The sequence below is a fragment of the Halichoerus grypus genome, chromosome X, assembly GCF_964656455.1.
Source record: "Halichoerus grypus chromosome X, mHalGry1.hap1.1, whole genome shotgun sequence".
NCBI classification, from domain to species: Eukaryota; Metazoa; Chordata; class Mammalia; order Carnivora; family Phocidae; genus Halichoerus; species Halichoerus grypus.
The window spans coordinates 90,533,057-90,543,692 of record NC_135727.1 but is presented as its reverse complement, the minus strand read 5'-3'; the positions used below and the strand labels follow the sequence as shown (position 1 = coordinate 90,543,692).

Here is a 10,636-nt window from a genome sequence, read left to right as displayed (position 1 = left end):
ACACAGGGAGGTCCCGCCGCTGGCTCGGTGCACCCCCAAGACCACCTCCTTTGCGGCCGGTTGGTTACTGGCGGGGGCACCACCCCACACCCACCCCTCGGGAGGGGAGGGGGGCGTGCCGGCGGAGGGGCCTGGGAGCGCCGTTGCGCATGCGTTCTCCCTCTGCCCCTCCCGCCCCCCGCCTCCCCACCCCCCTAACCGTTGGGGCGCGGTGGGAACATCTCCTCCTCTGTCAGTCCTGTCAGAGCTGCGGTGGGTTCGGGTCCGAGCACTCCCGCCTTGCCCAGGACCGAGGTGAGCCGGGCCGCCGGGCCTCCAGCCCCCGGCCGCGAGCGGGGAGGCCTTTCCGCGGTGGGCTGTGGGGGCGCGACGGAGGTGGGCTTGGAGGGGGACCCTTCCCCTACCTCCTCCCGTTCTCGCTCAGCCGCCTTAGTGGAGACAGACCTGGGTGCGGGTGTCCGCGCGCGCGGGAAGCGGGGGCTGTGGGCCCGAGCCTCGGGATTGGGGCGCCCCGGCCCCCAAGAAAGAACCGGACGAGCTGGGCCGGCCGGAGTACGGGGGACAGCTTTAGGGGAGAACCTGTGGGTCCCCCAGCCGCACCTCCCCGGGCTGAGTCAAGGGAAGCGTGGCCCGGCGCGGGTATCCGTTTGTAGAGGCCCAGGTTCCGGTGCCTCCCTCCCCTCGACGCGCACCCCTGGATCCTGGGCGAATCCACACGCCGTGGGCCAGGTGGCTCCAAGCGGGGGTGACAGGGTCTCAGGGGCCCTTTGGGGACGCTCGTAGCTCTCGGCCCCCAGCAAGTGGCTCAGTGTCCCTCGCGGAGGGGGAGGCCCTCGCTGCCGTCGGTCCGGTCCCCCGCGGGGCCGTTTGGCCTCCGGCCGGTAAACCGCCACCGCCACCTTGCTTGCGGCGGCCGCGCTGTTCCGCGCCGACACAGCGGCCTGGCTGCGGATGGCCCAGGCTCTCGGGGGCGCTGGGAAGAGTCGCGGGGCCGTCAGGCGGCTCCCCGGCCGCAGGCCCACGTCCCGGGAAATCATTCCTGCCGCTCTTTACCGCTCCTGGAGCCCTTTGCCAACCGGGGAGAGCCCGTCTCGCGTGTCCCCGGCCTCGGGCGCGGGCACCCTCAGATTCCCAGCTGCCCGGACCCCACACTCGAGAGTTAGCCTTCACCCCTCCCCACGCCCCACGCACCGCCTTTGGCTCTGAGAGCAAATCCTGGCAGTTCGTTCCACCTTAGAATCTGACGTCTCCATCGACGATGGCTTTGGGCCCCTGCAGCGGCCTCCTCGCTGCTTCCGCCCTCGCCCTTGCCTCTCGGTCTGTCCTCGCTGCTACATCTTCTCCCTCTTTCTGTCCCCAAGGGTTCGGGGGACCCCCCCAGAGATCTGTCCTCAGTTTACCTCTCTTCACCGTGGCCCCCCTTCTTTCTGGGCCAGAGCATCTAATTATTATTGCCAGGAGTCTCTTTGGGCCGAGGACCTCACAGCTGCATCCCCACCTGGGACCTTCCCCGCCCCCCAACCCTGACCTCCAGATCCCAAATTCAACAGAACCCCCCACGGAGACCTCGAACCCACCATCTGCCCCCAAACTGCCATTCTCCCCGGGTTTCCAGAGAGACTCGGGGTAGCAGCCATTATGATGCATTTCCTGAGGCCACACACGGAACCGAGGCCAGGATGTGTATTGAATAAGTTTAATGGTAATTTGCTATTAATAGCTAACACTAATTGAGCACCTGCTGTGTGCCCATCCTCTCCTAACTGCATGATAATTTACTTGCTTATCTTGTTGATGGTCTCCTTCTCACTTCCAGAATCTAATCCTCCCAAGGGCAGGGATTTTAGTCTATTTTGTTCGCTGCCACCTCCCCACCCCCCACACCTCCCACCTTCCTTCCCCACACCCATCACAATACCCCGCTCGCCGGAAGACGCTGGAAATAATGCATGAAAATTAAATAATAATAAAAAGGCCTAACATTAACCAAGCATCTCCCACCTGTTTATCACCTATTGTTGCAGTATATTTTACTGATTTATCTTTGTTGTTGTCACGTTCCTTGGGGGCCGGGGCTTGTTAACTATTTTGACTATTTTCCCCAGTTGTTTGTCCTTGCCACACAGTGGGTTCTCAATAGCCACATGCTGAATACGTAAGAAAGACTAAATTCTAATGCTAATGGCTAACCGACCTCATAATTTGCCGATTTATTTGATTTATTGTCTCCACCTTTTAGAATACAAACTCCCTGGGGACAGGAATGTTGCTCGGCATATGATTTGCGACCGGAGCGGTGCGGGGCTTGGGGCTCAACGGTGATACGATCCAAAACCAAAATCAACACGGACCCAAATCCCCGCCCTCCCTCGGGAAGGGGGAGGGGCTGCTAATGGGCAGGAGCTTTTTTTCCCGGGTGATGAAAATGTTCTTAGATTATGGCGATGGTTGCACAACAGTGGGAAAATGCTAAAAAGAAAAACAAAAACAAAAACATTGAATTGTGCACTTTTAACTAGATTAACTGTGGTATATAAATTACATCTAAATAAAGCTGCTCTTAAAATCCCCGCCTTCACGTAGAGGGAATGAGACGGACAGAGATTAAGCAACATCAAGTGTTCGGCCTACTAGAAGGTGCTTTGCACACACCTAGGCACTTAGTAAATGTTGATTCAATGACACCCAGCTGACCCCTTGCCCCCGAGTGGTCTTGCCTAACCTCCCCCCGCCCCTCCCCCTTGTCTTCTGTTCTCTTTCCCTCGCAGGGCCTGCTGTCCACATCCCTTCCCTGAGCTGTGCACCGGGGGAATGGCGCTGCCGAGAAATGCCAACATGTTTGATCTGGGCCTGGGCACGTGGAGCCTTAGCTCCGAGGGGGAGAGCCAGGGGGCTCAGGCACCCTCCAAGAGTGTCGGGAAGCAGCTGCCCGAGTACAAGGCGGTCGTGGTGGGCGCGAGTGGCGTGGGCAAGAGTGCGCTCACCATCCAGCTGAACCACCAGTGCTTCGTGGAAGACCACGACCCCACGATCCAGGATTCCTACTGGAAGGAGGTGGCCCTGGGCCATGGGGGCTGCATTCTGAACGTGCTGGACACGGCAGGGCAGGCCACTCACAGGGCCCTGCGTGACCAGTGCGTGGCGATTGGGGATGGCGTGCTGGGGGTCTTCGCCCTGGATGACCCCTCGTCTCTAGCCCAGCTGCAGCAGATGCGGGCCACCTGGGGCCCTCACCACACCCAGCCCCTCGTCCTTGTGGGCAACAAGTGTGACCTTGTGAGCACCACCGGAGATGCTCGGGCCGCTGCTGCAGCCCTTGCGAAGAGCTGGGGGGCCCCCTTCGTGGAGACCTCAGCCAAGACACGGCAAGGTGTAGAGGAGGCCTTTACCCTGCTCATCCATGAGATCCAAAAGGTCCGTGAGGCCATGGCAAAGGAGGCCATGACAGGGCCGGGTGGGGATAAGGCCCGGCACCAGAAGGCCATGTGCCGCTGCGGCTGTTCTGTGGCCTGAAGATTTCAGTCAAGAAGAGTGGCCTGCCCCCAGGCCAGGGTGGTGGATCCTAGACAGGAGACCACCTCCCCCCCCCCCCCCCCAGCAACTAGCTGTGTGGGACACTGGTGGTGTACTGGGGATAGATGAATCCCTCTGCTGGGGAGATTTTCGTTTGGTGATGGGCATTTGGTAACATGGGGCATCATATTGGTTACTGGCGAGCGAAGAGATTGTGTGCCAAATTAAATAAACGGTGTTCTCAGGTTTCAAAGCTGCCTCTGTGCCAAGTGTTACGTGGGTGGGAGTGAAACTGGGGAGAATGTTACTTGAGTTGTGCGAATTCTTTCATTCAAGAAATGGGGGGAGCCCGCTCTGTGCCAGGCCCTGCTTTGGCTGCAAAGGATGTAGAGGTAAACAAGACCCTTAGAAATCCCTGCCCTCGCAGATGTAACATGAGGCTATGTATTAAAAGCGAGCATAGGAATAGAGTGACAGGGAGGTCAAGGAGAGCCTTACTGAGTAGGTGACGTTTGAGTAAAACCGTGCAGGGAAGTAGGGCCCGTGCGAAGGCCGGAGCATAAACCAGCTCCCGCCACAACTCGCAGTATCTTCAGGTCGGGGTGAGAGTACAGAGAGCACCCCTCCACACCGTATAACTAAATATCTAAACATTACAGATGAAGCTAACAAACGCAAACAGTGCATCCTATCTCCATGCCTTGACAGGTACGCTTTCTTCATGACCTGGAGGCCCAGGTTTGAATTGCTCACACGCAGAGCCCCATGCCCCATGCAAGGAGGGGTGTGTTGGGAAGGCCAACCGCCCCCTGGCCTGCAGCCCACCCCCTCTCTTCCCACTGGTAGCCCTTACCACCACCACCCCCCGCCCCGGGGCAGGAAGGCTCATGGGTGCCTGTGGACAGGGCCGGAGGCGCAGCTCGAACCACTCGGGCCTCACAGCCACCCCTTGGTCCTCAGAAGGATGGACCCCAGGAAAATGCTGCTGCGGGCCCTGAAAGTGTCCTCCGAGCCCTGTGGGTTGGGGCCCATGCCTCCCCCAGTGAGAAGAGGGGCACAGAGTGGGGGAGGGGGGCTCTAAAGGGCCCACCCAGGGCAGGGGCCCCTCTGCCTTTGTCTAAGGGCCACCACCGCCACTCAGCCCACCAGCCCCCCCAGAAACTGCCACTCTGGACAAGCATATAGCTGCTTCAGATCGCATTTATTGTGGGGCCAAAGGCGGGGATCTCGGGGTTCTAGGGCTGCAACTGCGGCTGACGGGGTAAGCCGCTCTCGATGTGCCGACGGGGAGCAGTCGGGGTGTGGGGGTGGGGTGGTCCTGGGCCCGAGGGTGCGCAGGACCCGGGCGGTGCTCAGGGGGGCAGGAGGCGGCGCACCGGCGCCTGGGGCGAGGGGGTCTCCAGGCGCTTCACCCGCAGCAGGGCCCCCAGCACCCCCTCAGGGGGCACCTCGGGGCCCAGATCCTGGTCGGCGGCACGGCGGAGGCGGCGCGGGGCAGCCACAGCCTCGGGGTCGGCGCTCCCCGCGAGGATTCGCCCCAACAAGTACCTGCCGGAGAGCCCGAGAGGAAGGCAGTGAGGCTGTGCCCGCGCGTCCTCGCCGCTGCCCTAGGGCCCAGACGGCCCTGCAAGCCCATACCGCCCGGGGACCCGGCCGTCTCCAGCCCACTGCTTTCCCGTTGTCCCTGCCTCCCAGCGCACACACTGTGGTTTCCCTGCCTCCCACTCCTCCCCCAGCAACCGGACATCGGAGCCCCCCACCCCCCCGCGCCCGGGACCGGCAGTCCCGTTCCCCACTGTCTCCGCAGCCAAGCACCTCTGACCCTAACACCTTGGGTGGCGGTCCCCACTCCCTCCTAGGATCCCAGGGCCTAGGTGTTGGCAGCACGCTGTGAGGCAGGCCCCCCCGCCGCCCCTCGCCCTCCTACCCCCCCACCCCGCCACAGCCCGGGGATGCAGGCGCCGCCCCCTGCCCACCCCTTGCGGGGGTACCTCAGCAGCTCCGGGTCCACATCGGGCGTCTCGTCGCCGGCGTCCTCGGCCTCTGGGCCGGTGGGGCCGTCGTCGTAGACCGGGGGCCGGGGTCTGAGCGCAGCGGCGGGGACAGGGCCGGGGACGAGCTGGGCCGCGAGGGCGGCGGGGTCCAGGCGGGCGCGGAGCAGGGCGCGGGCCAGCTGCGCGGCGGGCGCGTCGGGGTCGTCCTCCAGGCCGAGCGCGGGGTCGTTGGTGCGGGGGGCGCTCCAGGCGCGCAGCAGCTGCGCCAGGACGCGCGCCTGCTGATCCTCGGCCTCCTGCGCCTCGGCCCGCGCCCGCTCCTGCCTCTCGGCCTCCAGCAGGTGCGCCAGCGCCCGCGCCAGCTCCTGCACGGCCCCCGCCGCCTCGCCCCGGGGCACTGCTCGCCGGAAGCGGCGGGGGCCGCCAGCCTCAGCCAGGGGCGACGAGGCTGCGCCCAGGCCGCGGGGCTCCTGCCGGAAGACGTGGCAGGGGGGAGATGTCAGCGTCTGTCAGGCCAGGGACCCCCCCCTCACCCAGGGGAGCCCCGTGGACCTCAAACACCCCCAGATGCCACCAAAGGCACCGCGGCCCCTCAAATATACCCAGACACCCCTAAGGCCACTGGAGAGCCCCCCCCCGACGATTTCCTAGTGATTCCGAATTTGCCCCAGGGCTGCCGGGGAACAGGTGTCTTTATAGGAGTGGTGATGGCGTTTATGAGAGCCATAGATTTTTCTACGTTGATGTTGCGGACTATAAGAACCATATTTGCATTTTACAGGTTCCTATTCACTTGTTTTGCCCAAAAGGTAGCAGACTGTTCCGCACCTTGCATTTCGGAATCTATGTCTAGATCAGTTCTTTCAGTACATCCTTTCTCTCTCTCTTTTCTTTCTCCTCCCTCCCTCCGTGTCTCCCTCCCTCCCTCTTCTCTCTCTCTCTCTCTCTCTCTGTTTTCCTTTCTTTCCTCTGCATTGAATCTCTTTTGTATGGATGTACACATTTTATTTAACCAGTCTTCGATTGATGGGCATTTACGGTGTTTCCAATCTTTTGCTATTGGTTTGTTTTTTTTTTTAAGATTTTATTTTTTAAGTAATCTCTACACCCAATGTGGGGCTGGAACTCACAAGCCCATCAAGAACCTGGCGCTCCAGTGACTGAGCCAGCCAGGCACCCCCCTCCCGCAATCTTTTGCTATTCTTGTAATGTTGGGATGAATAATCTTGTTCATATATCATTTGGCATGTGTGTAAATCTTTCTGTAGAATAAATTACCCAATGATTATTTTCAATTCAGACATTTTTAAAGCAATTTCAGAAAGTTTAAAGAAAAAAAAACGGTATTAGAAGTATGAGTAAGGAACAAAAGACCATAAAAATGACTATGAAGATTTGAAAAAGAAACACCTAGAACATCTACAAATATGTTTTCAGTGAAATTCAAAATGAAAAAGGCAAGGGGCTCCTGGCTGGCTCAGTGGGTGGAGCCTGTGACTGGATCTCTGGGTTGTGAGATTCAGCCCTGATCCAGCCCTATGTTAGATGTAGAGATTACTTAAAAGTGAAATCTTTCAAAAAAAATTAAGTGGGCCAGTTAAACAGTAGATTCACTCCAGCAGAAGGAATTAATAGGATTGAAGAGAGCTTAAGAACGGATCCACAAATATTGGCACTAGCTACATGGCAGAAAGGACACTCAGAGCAGTGGGGACAGGACCGACTCCTTCAAAAACCCATACAGGAACAACAAATGACCCAAATGTGGGAGCAATGGAAAGGAAATGATAAATAGGGGCGCCTGGGTGGCTCAGTCGTTAAGCGTCTGCCTTCGGCTCAGGTCATGATCCCAGGGTCCTGGGATCGAGTGCTCTCTCTCTCTGACAAATAAATAAAATACTAAAAAAAGGACAAGATTAATAAATCTGACTACATTACAATTAAGGATTTCTTTTTGTCCCAAGACACCATAAAAAGAATGAACAGTCAAACCGGAGCGGGAGAATATGCCCGCAACACAAACAGTCAATAAAGGGTTAGCATCTAATATACCAAAAAATGCCTGAAAAGCAAAGAGAAAAACAAACTAATATAAAAATAGGGAGAGGCTCCTGGCTGGCTCAGTCGGAAGAGGTTTGGACTCTTGATCTCAGGGTAGTGAGTTGAGCTCCACGTGGGGTGTAGAGATTACTTAAATAAAAACTAGAGGGGCGCCTGGGTGGCTCAGTCGTTAAGCGGCTGCCTTCGGCTCAGGTCATGATCCCAGGGTCCTGGGATCGAGCCCCGCATCGGGCTCCCTGCTCGGCGGGAAGCCTGCTTCTCCCTCTCCCACTCCCCCTGCTTGCCTGCTTGTGTTCCCTCTCTCGCTGGGTCTCTCTGTCAAATAAGTAAATATAATCTTTTAAAAATAAATAAATAAAAACTAGATTAAAAAATAGGGAAAACTAATGATCAAGTATTTCACAAAAAAAGGAAACAAAACGAGTTACTAAATATATGGAAAATAGTGAGCCTCATTAGCAATCAGGAAAATGCAAATTAAAGTGCCAATGAGATACTAAGCATAATATGTCCCAAAGATCGCCAGAACTCAAACCGCCTAATGATGCCCAGTGTTGACATGGCTGTGGGAAAAACAGAAACTCTCATACATTGCCGGTAGGAATTCAATTGCCAAAATAACTTTGAAAAACAATTCGGCTTATGTCTAAAACGCCGCACAAATCCTATGACCCACTCCTGGGGTGCTACACCCCAGGGTAGCTTTGGTGTATATACTACTGGACCCGAGTTCATGAAAAAGCACATGGGGCACTGTTTGTGACATCACAGAAGTGGACCGAGGGGGAAAAAAGCCTGGAAACCACCCAAATGTCTACTGACATATTGAGAATGCATGTATAAACCATGCTATACTCATATACCGATGATATACTCAGAAAATGAAATATTAGGCAGCAATAAAAATAAATGAATTATAGCCACGCACTTCAATGTGCAAATGTGGATGGCGAGCGCATCTCACAACCGAGGCAGAGCCAAAAAAAAAAAAAAAAAAGCAAGTTAACGAATTCCACTGCAGGCTGCCTGAGATTACCAGACGCCCTGATGACTTCCTAGTGACCCCTAGTGACTACAAGGAGCCTGATGCCTGGTACGATTCCATTTCTACGAGGAAAGGCTAAACAACATACTGTTTAGACATACACACATATGTGAGAAGCTACAAACGAAAGTAAGGAATCAGTGAACAGAAAATACAGGATAATGATTATGGAGCAGGGGGGCTGCTGTGCGCAAGGGGCCCCCAGGGGCCTCTAACTATTGGTCATGCTCTATTTCCTTTTTTTTTTTTAAGATTTTTATTTATTTATTTGACAGAGAGAGAGAGATAGCGAGAGAGGGAACACAAGCAGGAGGAGTGGGAGAGGGAGAAGCAGGCTTCCCTGCTGAGCAAGCAGCCCGGTGCGGGGCTGTCATGCTCTATTTCTTAACCTGAGTGGTGGGTACACACAGGGGTTATTTTATCATTATTCCTTACATCATACATGTATGTTAACTATAGTATGTCATATATAAAATATTTACTAATTTTTTAAGTCCCCCATCTCTGACGCAGACAGCCCTGACGAGTTGGAGGATGATGTGCTCCAGGTGCCCTGGGCGCCCACCACGCCTTAGCTCCTGGGGAATCACACACTCACCAGCAATCACAACCTCACACACACTCGCATGCACTAGCAGGCCTTGAGATGCCACATGTGCAAGCCGACACTGCCACGTCCCCACGCGAGGAACTGCACACGTTCACATAGGCGGCTGCCCATGCGGTTACGATGGCCAAGCTGCCCAGATGCAAGGACACGCGCCACCCTTAAAGACACAATGCAGCACGGAGACATCATGGCTTCTCTCCCCAGAATGACACAGCTCCATAAAGGGGCAGGGAGAAGCAGCCTCGGGAACACCCATACAAAATCCTGGTCACTTAGGCCAACAGAACCAAAATGGGATGTGCGCATGAGGATGCAAAGACCACTCCCACCTAAAAAACGAAATCTCACACACACACACACACGGACACGGACACGGACACGCCCATAGGCGAGCCATCACCATAGGATTCACAAACACTCACACGGGGTCCCTGAGACGAGTCAAGTGCAGGAACACCCCCAGCATCACGCACACTGCACACCCAGACCCACAACGGCGCGTCTGGAGGGACGCTCGGCAGCGCTGACATCAAAGGACACGCACTTACAGGGCCAGCACATTCTCACGCCCCAGTCATCGCCTCTCGGGCAGAGACCGGTGCGCGCACCCCCTTCCTTCATGCGCGCTAGTCCCGGGGACAGCGCCACGGGCGAGCGGCGGGGCGAGGCCGGGCCCGCGCCAGGTGCCACGGGTGGGCAGGGCGTGGAGGCCAGCCGAGCCCCGCACACCCGGACACCGAGTCCCGCATGGCCTGGGCGCGCGGACTGGCGGGGGCACCCGGCCCACCCTGGCCGATCTCCCCCGCACGTCCGGGAGCAGGCGGGGGGCCCGCGAGGACGAGGGGAGAGCAGCCGAGCACAGACCGTCGCCCGCAGCATCCTCCCGGCCACCCCCACCCCGTGCCCGACCGGTGTCGCACCTTTACCGGCCGTGCGCAGAACGCGGGGGGCGGCCGAAGTAAGCCCAACAGCAGCAGCACCAGAAGGCCGACGCCCCCGGCCCGCGGCCCGCCGAGCAGCGGCGACCACGCCATGCTGCCCCAGCGAGCCGGGCTCCGGACGGGCGGACTGGCTGGCAAATGCGCAGCGCCGGGGCGAGCGGGCAAGGCTGCGCGGCTCTGCGGCTGCGCGCGCCAAGGAACCCGGCCCTCCCCCTGCCCGCGCCCCCTCTCCGGCCACTCTACGCAGGCGCAGCCGGGGAGCTCCAGCGGCCCCCCAGCCTGCCCGTCGCCATGGAGATGCCCAAGGGGCAAGGTGGTAAGCTGGAGCCTGCCATGGCGGTTGCCATGGCAGTCGGAGGGCAGTTACCGGGGCAACAGACCTTGCTGTCCCTTAGCAGACAGGCAGGCAAAATTGACTCAGTGGGGTGGAATGGGGATCCGGTCCCCACCTCTCCCTCCCTGGGGAGGACAC

General features: G+C 57.9%; 2 protein-coding genes across 2 annotated transcripts; one reads left to right on the top strand and one right to left on the bottom strand.

Annotated features, from left to right (window-relative positions):
- Positions 1-2,599: 2,599 nt before the first annotated feature.
- ERAS (ES cell expressed Ras) lies at positions 2,600-3,513 on the top strand. Its single transcript, XM_036110918.2, has one exon. It carries the CDS (start codon positions 2,812-2,814, stop codon positions 3,511-3,513), a length of 702 nt encoding a protein of 233 aa, XP_035966811.1. The 5' UTR covers positions 2,600-2,811.
- A 1,182-nt stretch (positions 3,514-4,695) lies between these two features.
- On the bottom strand, positions 4,696-10,373 carry PCSK1N (proprotein convertase subtilisin/kexin type 1 inhibitor). The gene is made up of 3 exons (XM_036110916.2): positions 10,144-10,373; positions 5,505-5,977; positions 4,696-5,061 (listed from the first exon to the last, which is right to left on the bottom strand). Exons 1-3 carry the CDS (start codon positions 10,255-10,257, stop codon positions 4,866-4,868), a joined length of 783 nt encoding a protein of 260 aa, XP_035966809.1. The 5' UTR covers positions 10,258-10,373; the 3' UTR covers positions 4,696-4,865.
- Positions 10,374-10,636: the final 263 nt, after the last annotated feature.

Coding starts and splice junctions, on each gene's coding strand:
- ERAS (XM_036110918.2), top strand. CDS start 2,812: ATGGCGCTGCCGAGAAATGCCAACATGTTTGATCTGGGCCTGGGCACG.
- PCSK1N (XM_036110916.2), bottom strand. CDS start 10,257: ATGGCGTGGTCGCCGCTGCTCGGCGGGCCGCGGGCCGGGGGCGTCGGC. Junction 5,978..10,143: donor TCTGCGCACGGCCGGTAAAG/GTGCGACACCGG, acceptor GTCTTCCGGCAG/GAGCCCCGCGGCCTGGGCGC. Junction 5,062..5,504: donor GTGGACCCGGAGCTGCTGAG/GTACCCCCGCAA, acceptor GCTCTCCGGCAG/GTACTTGTTGGGGCGAATCC.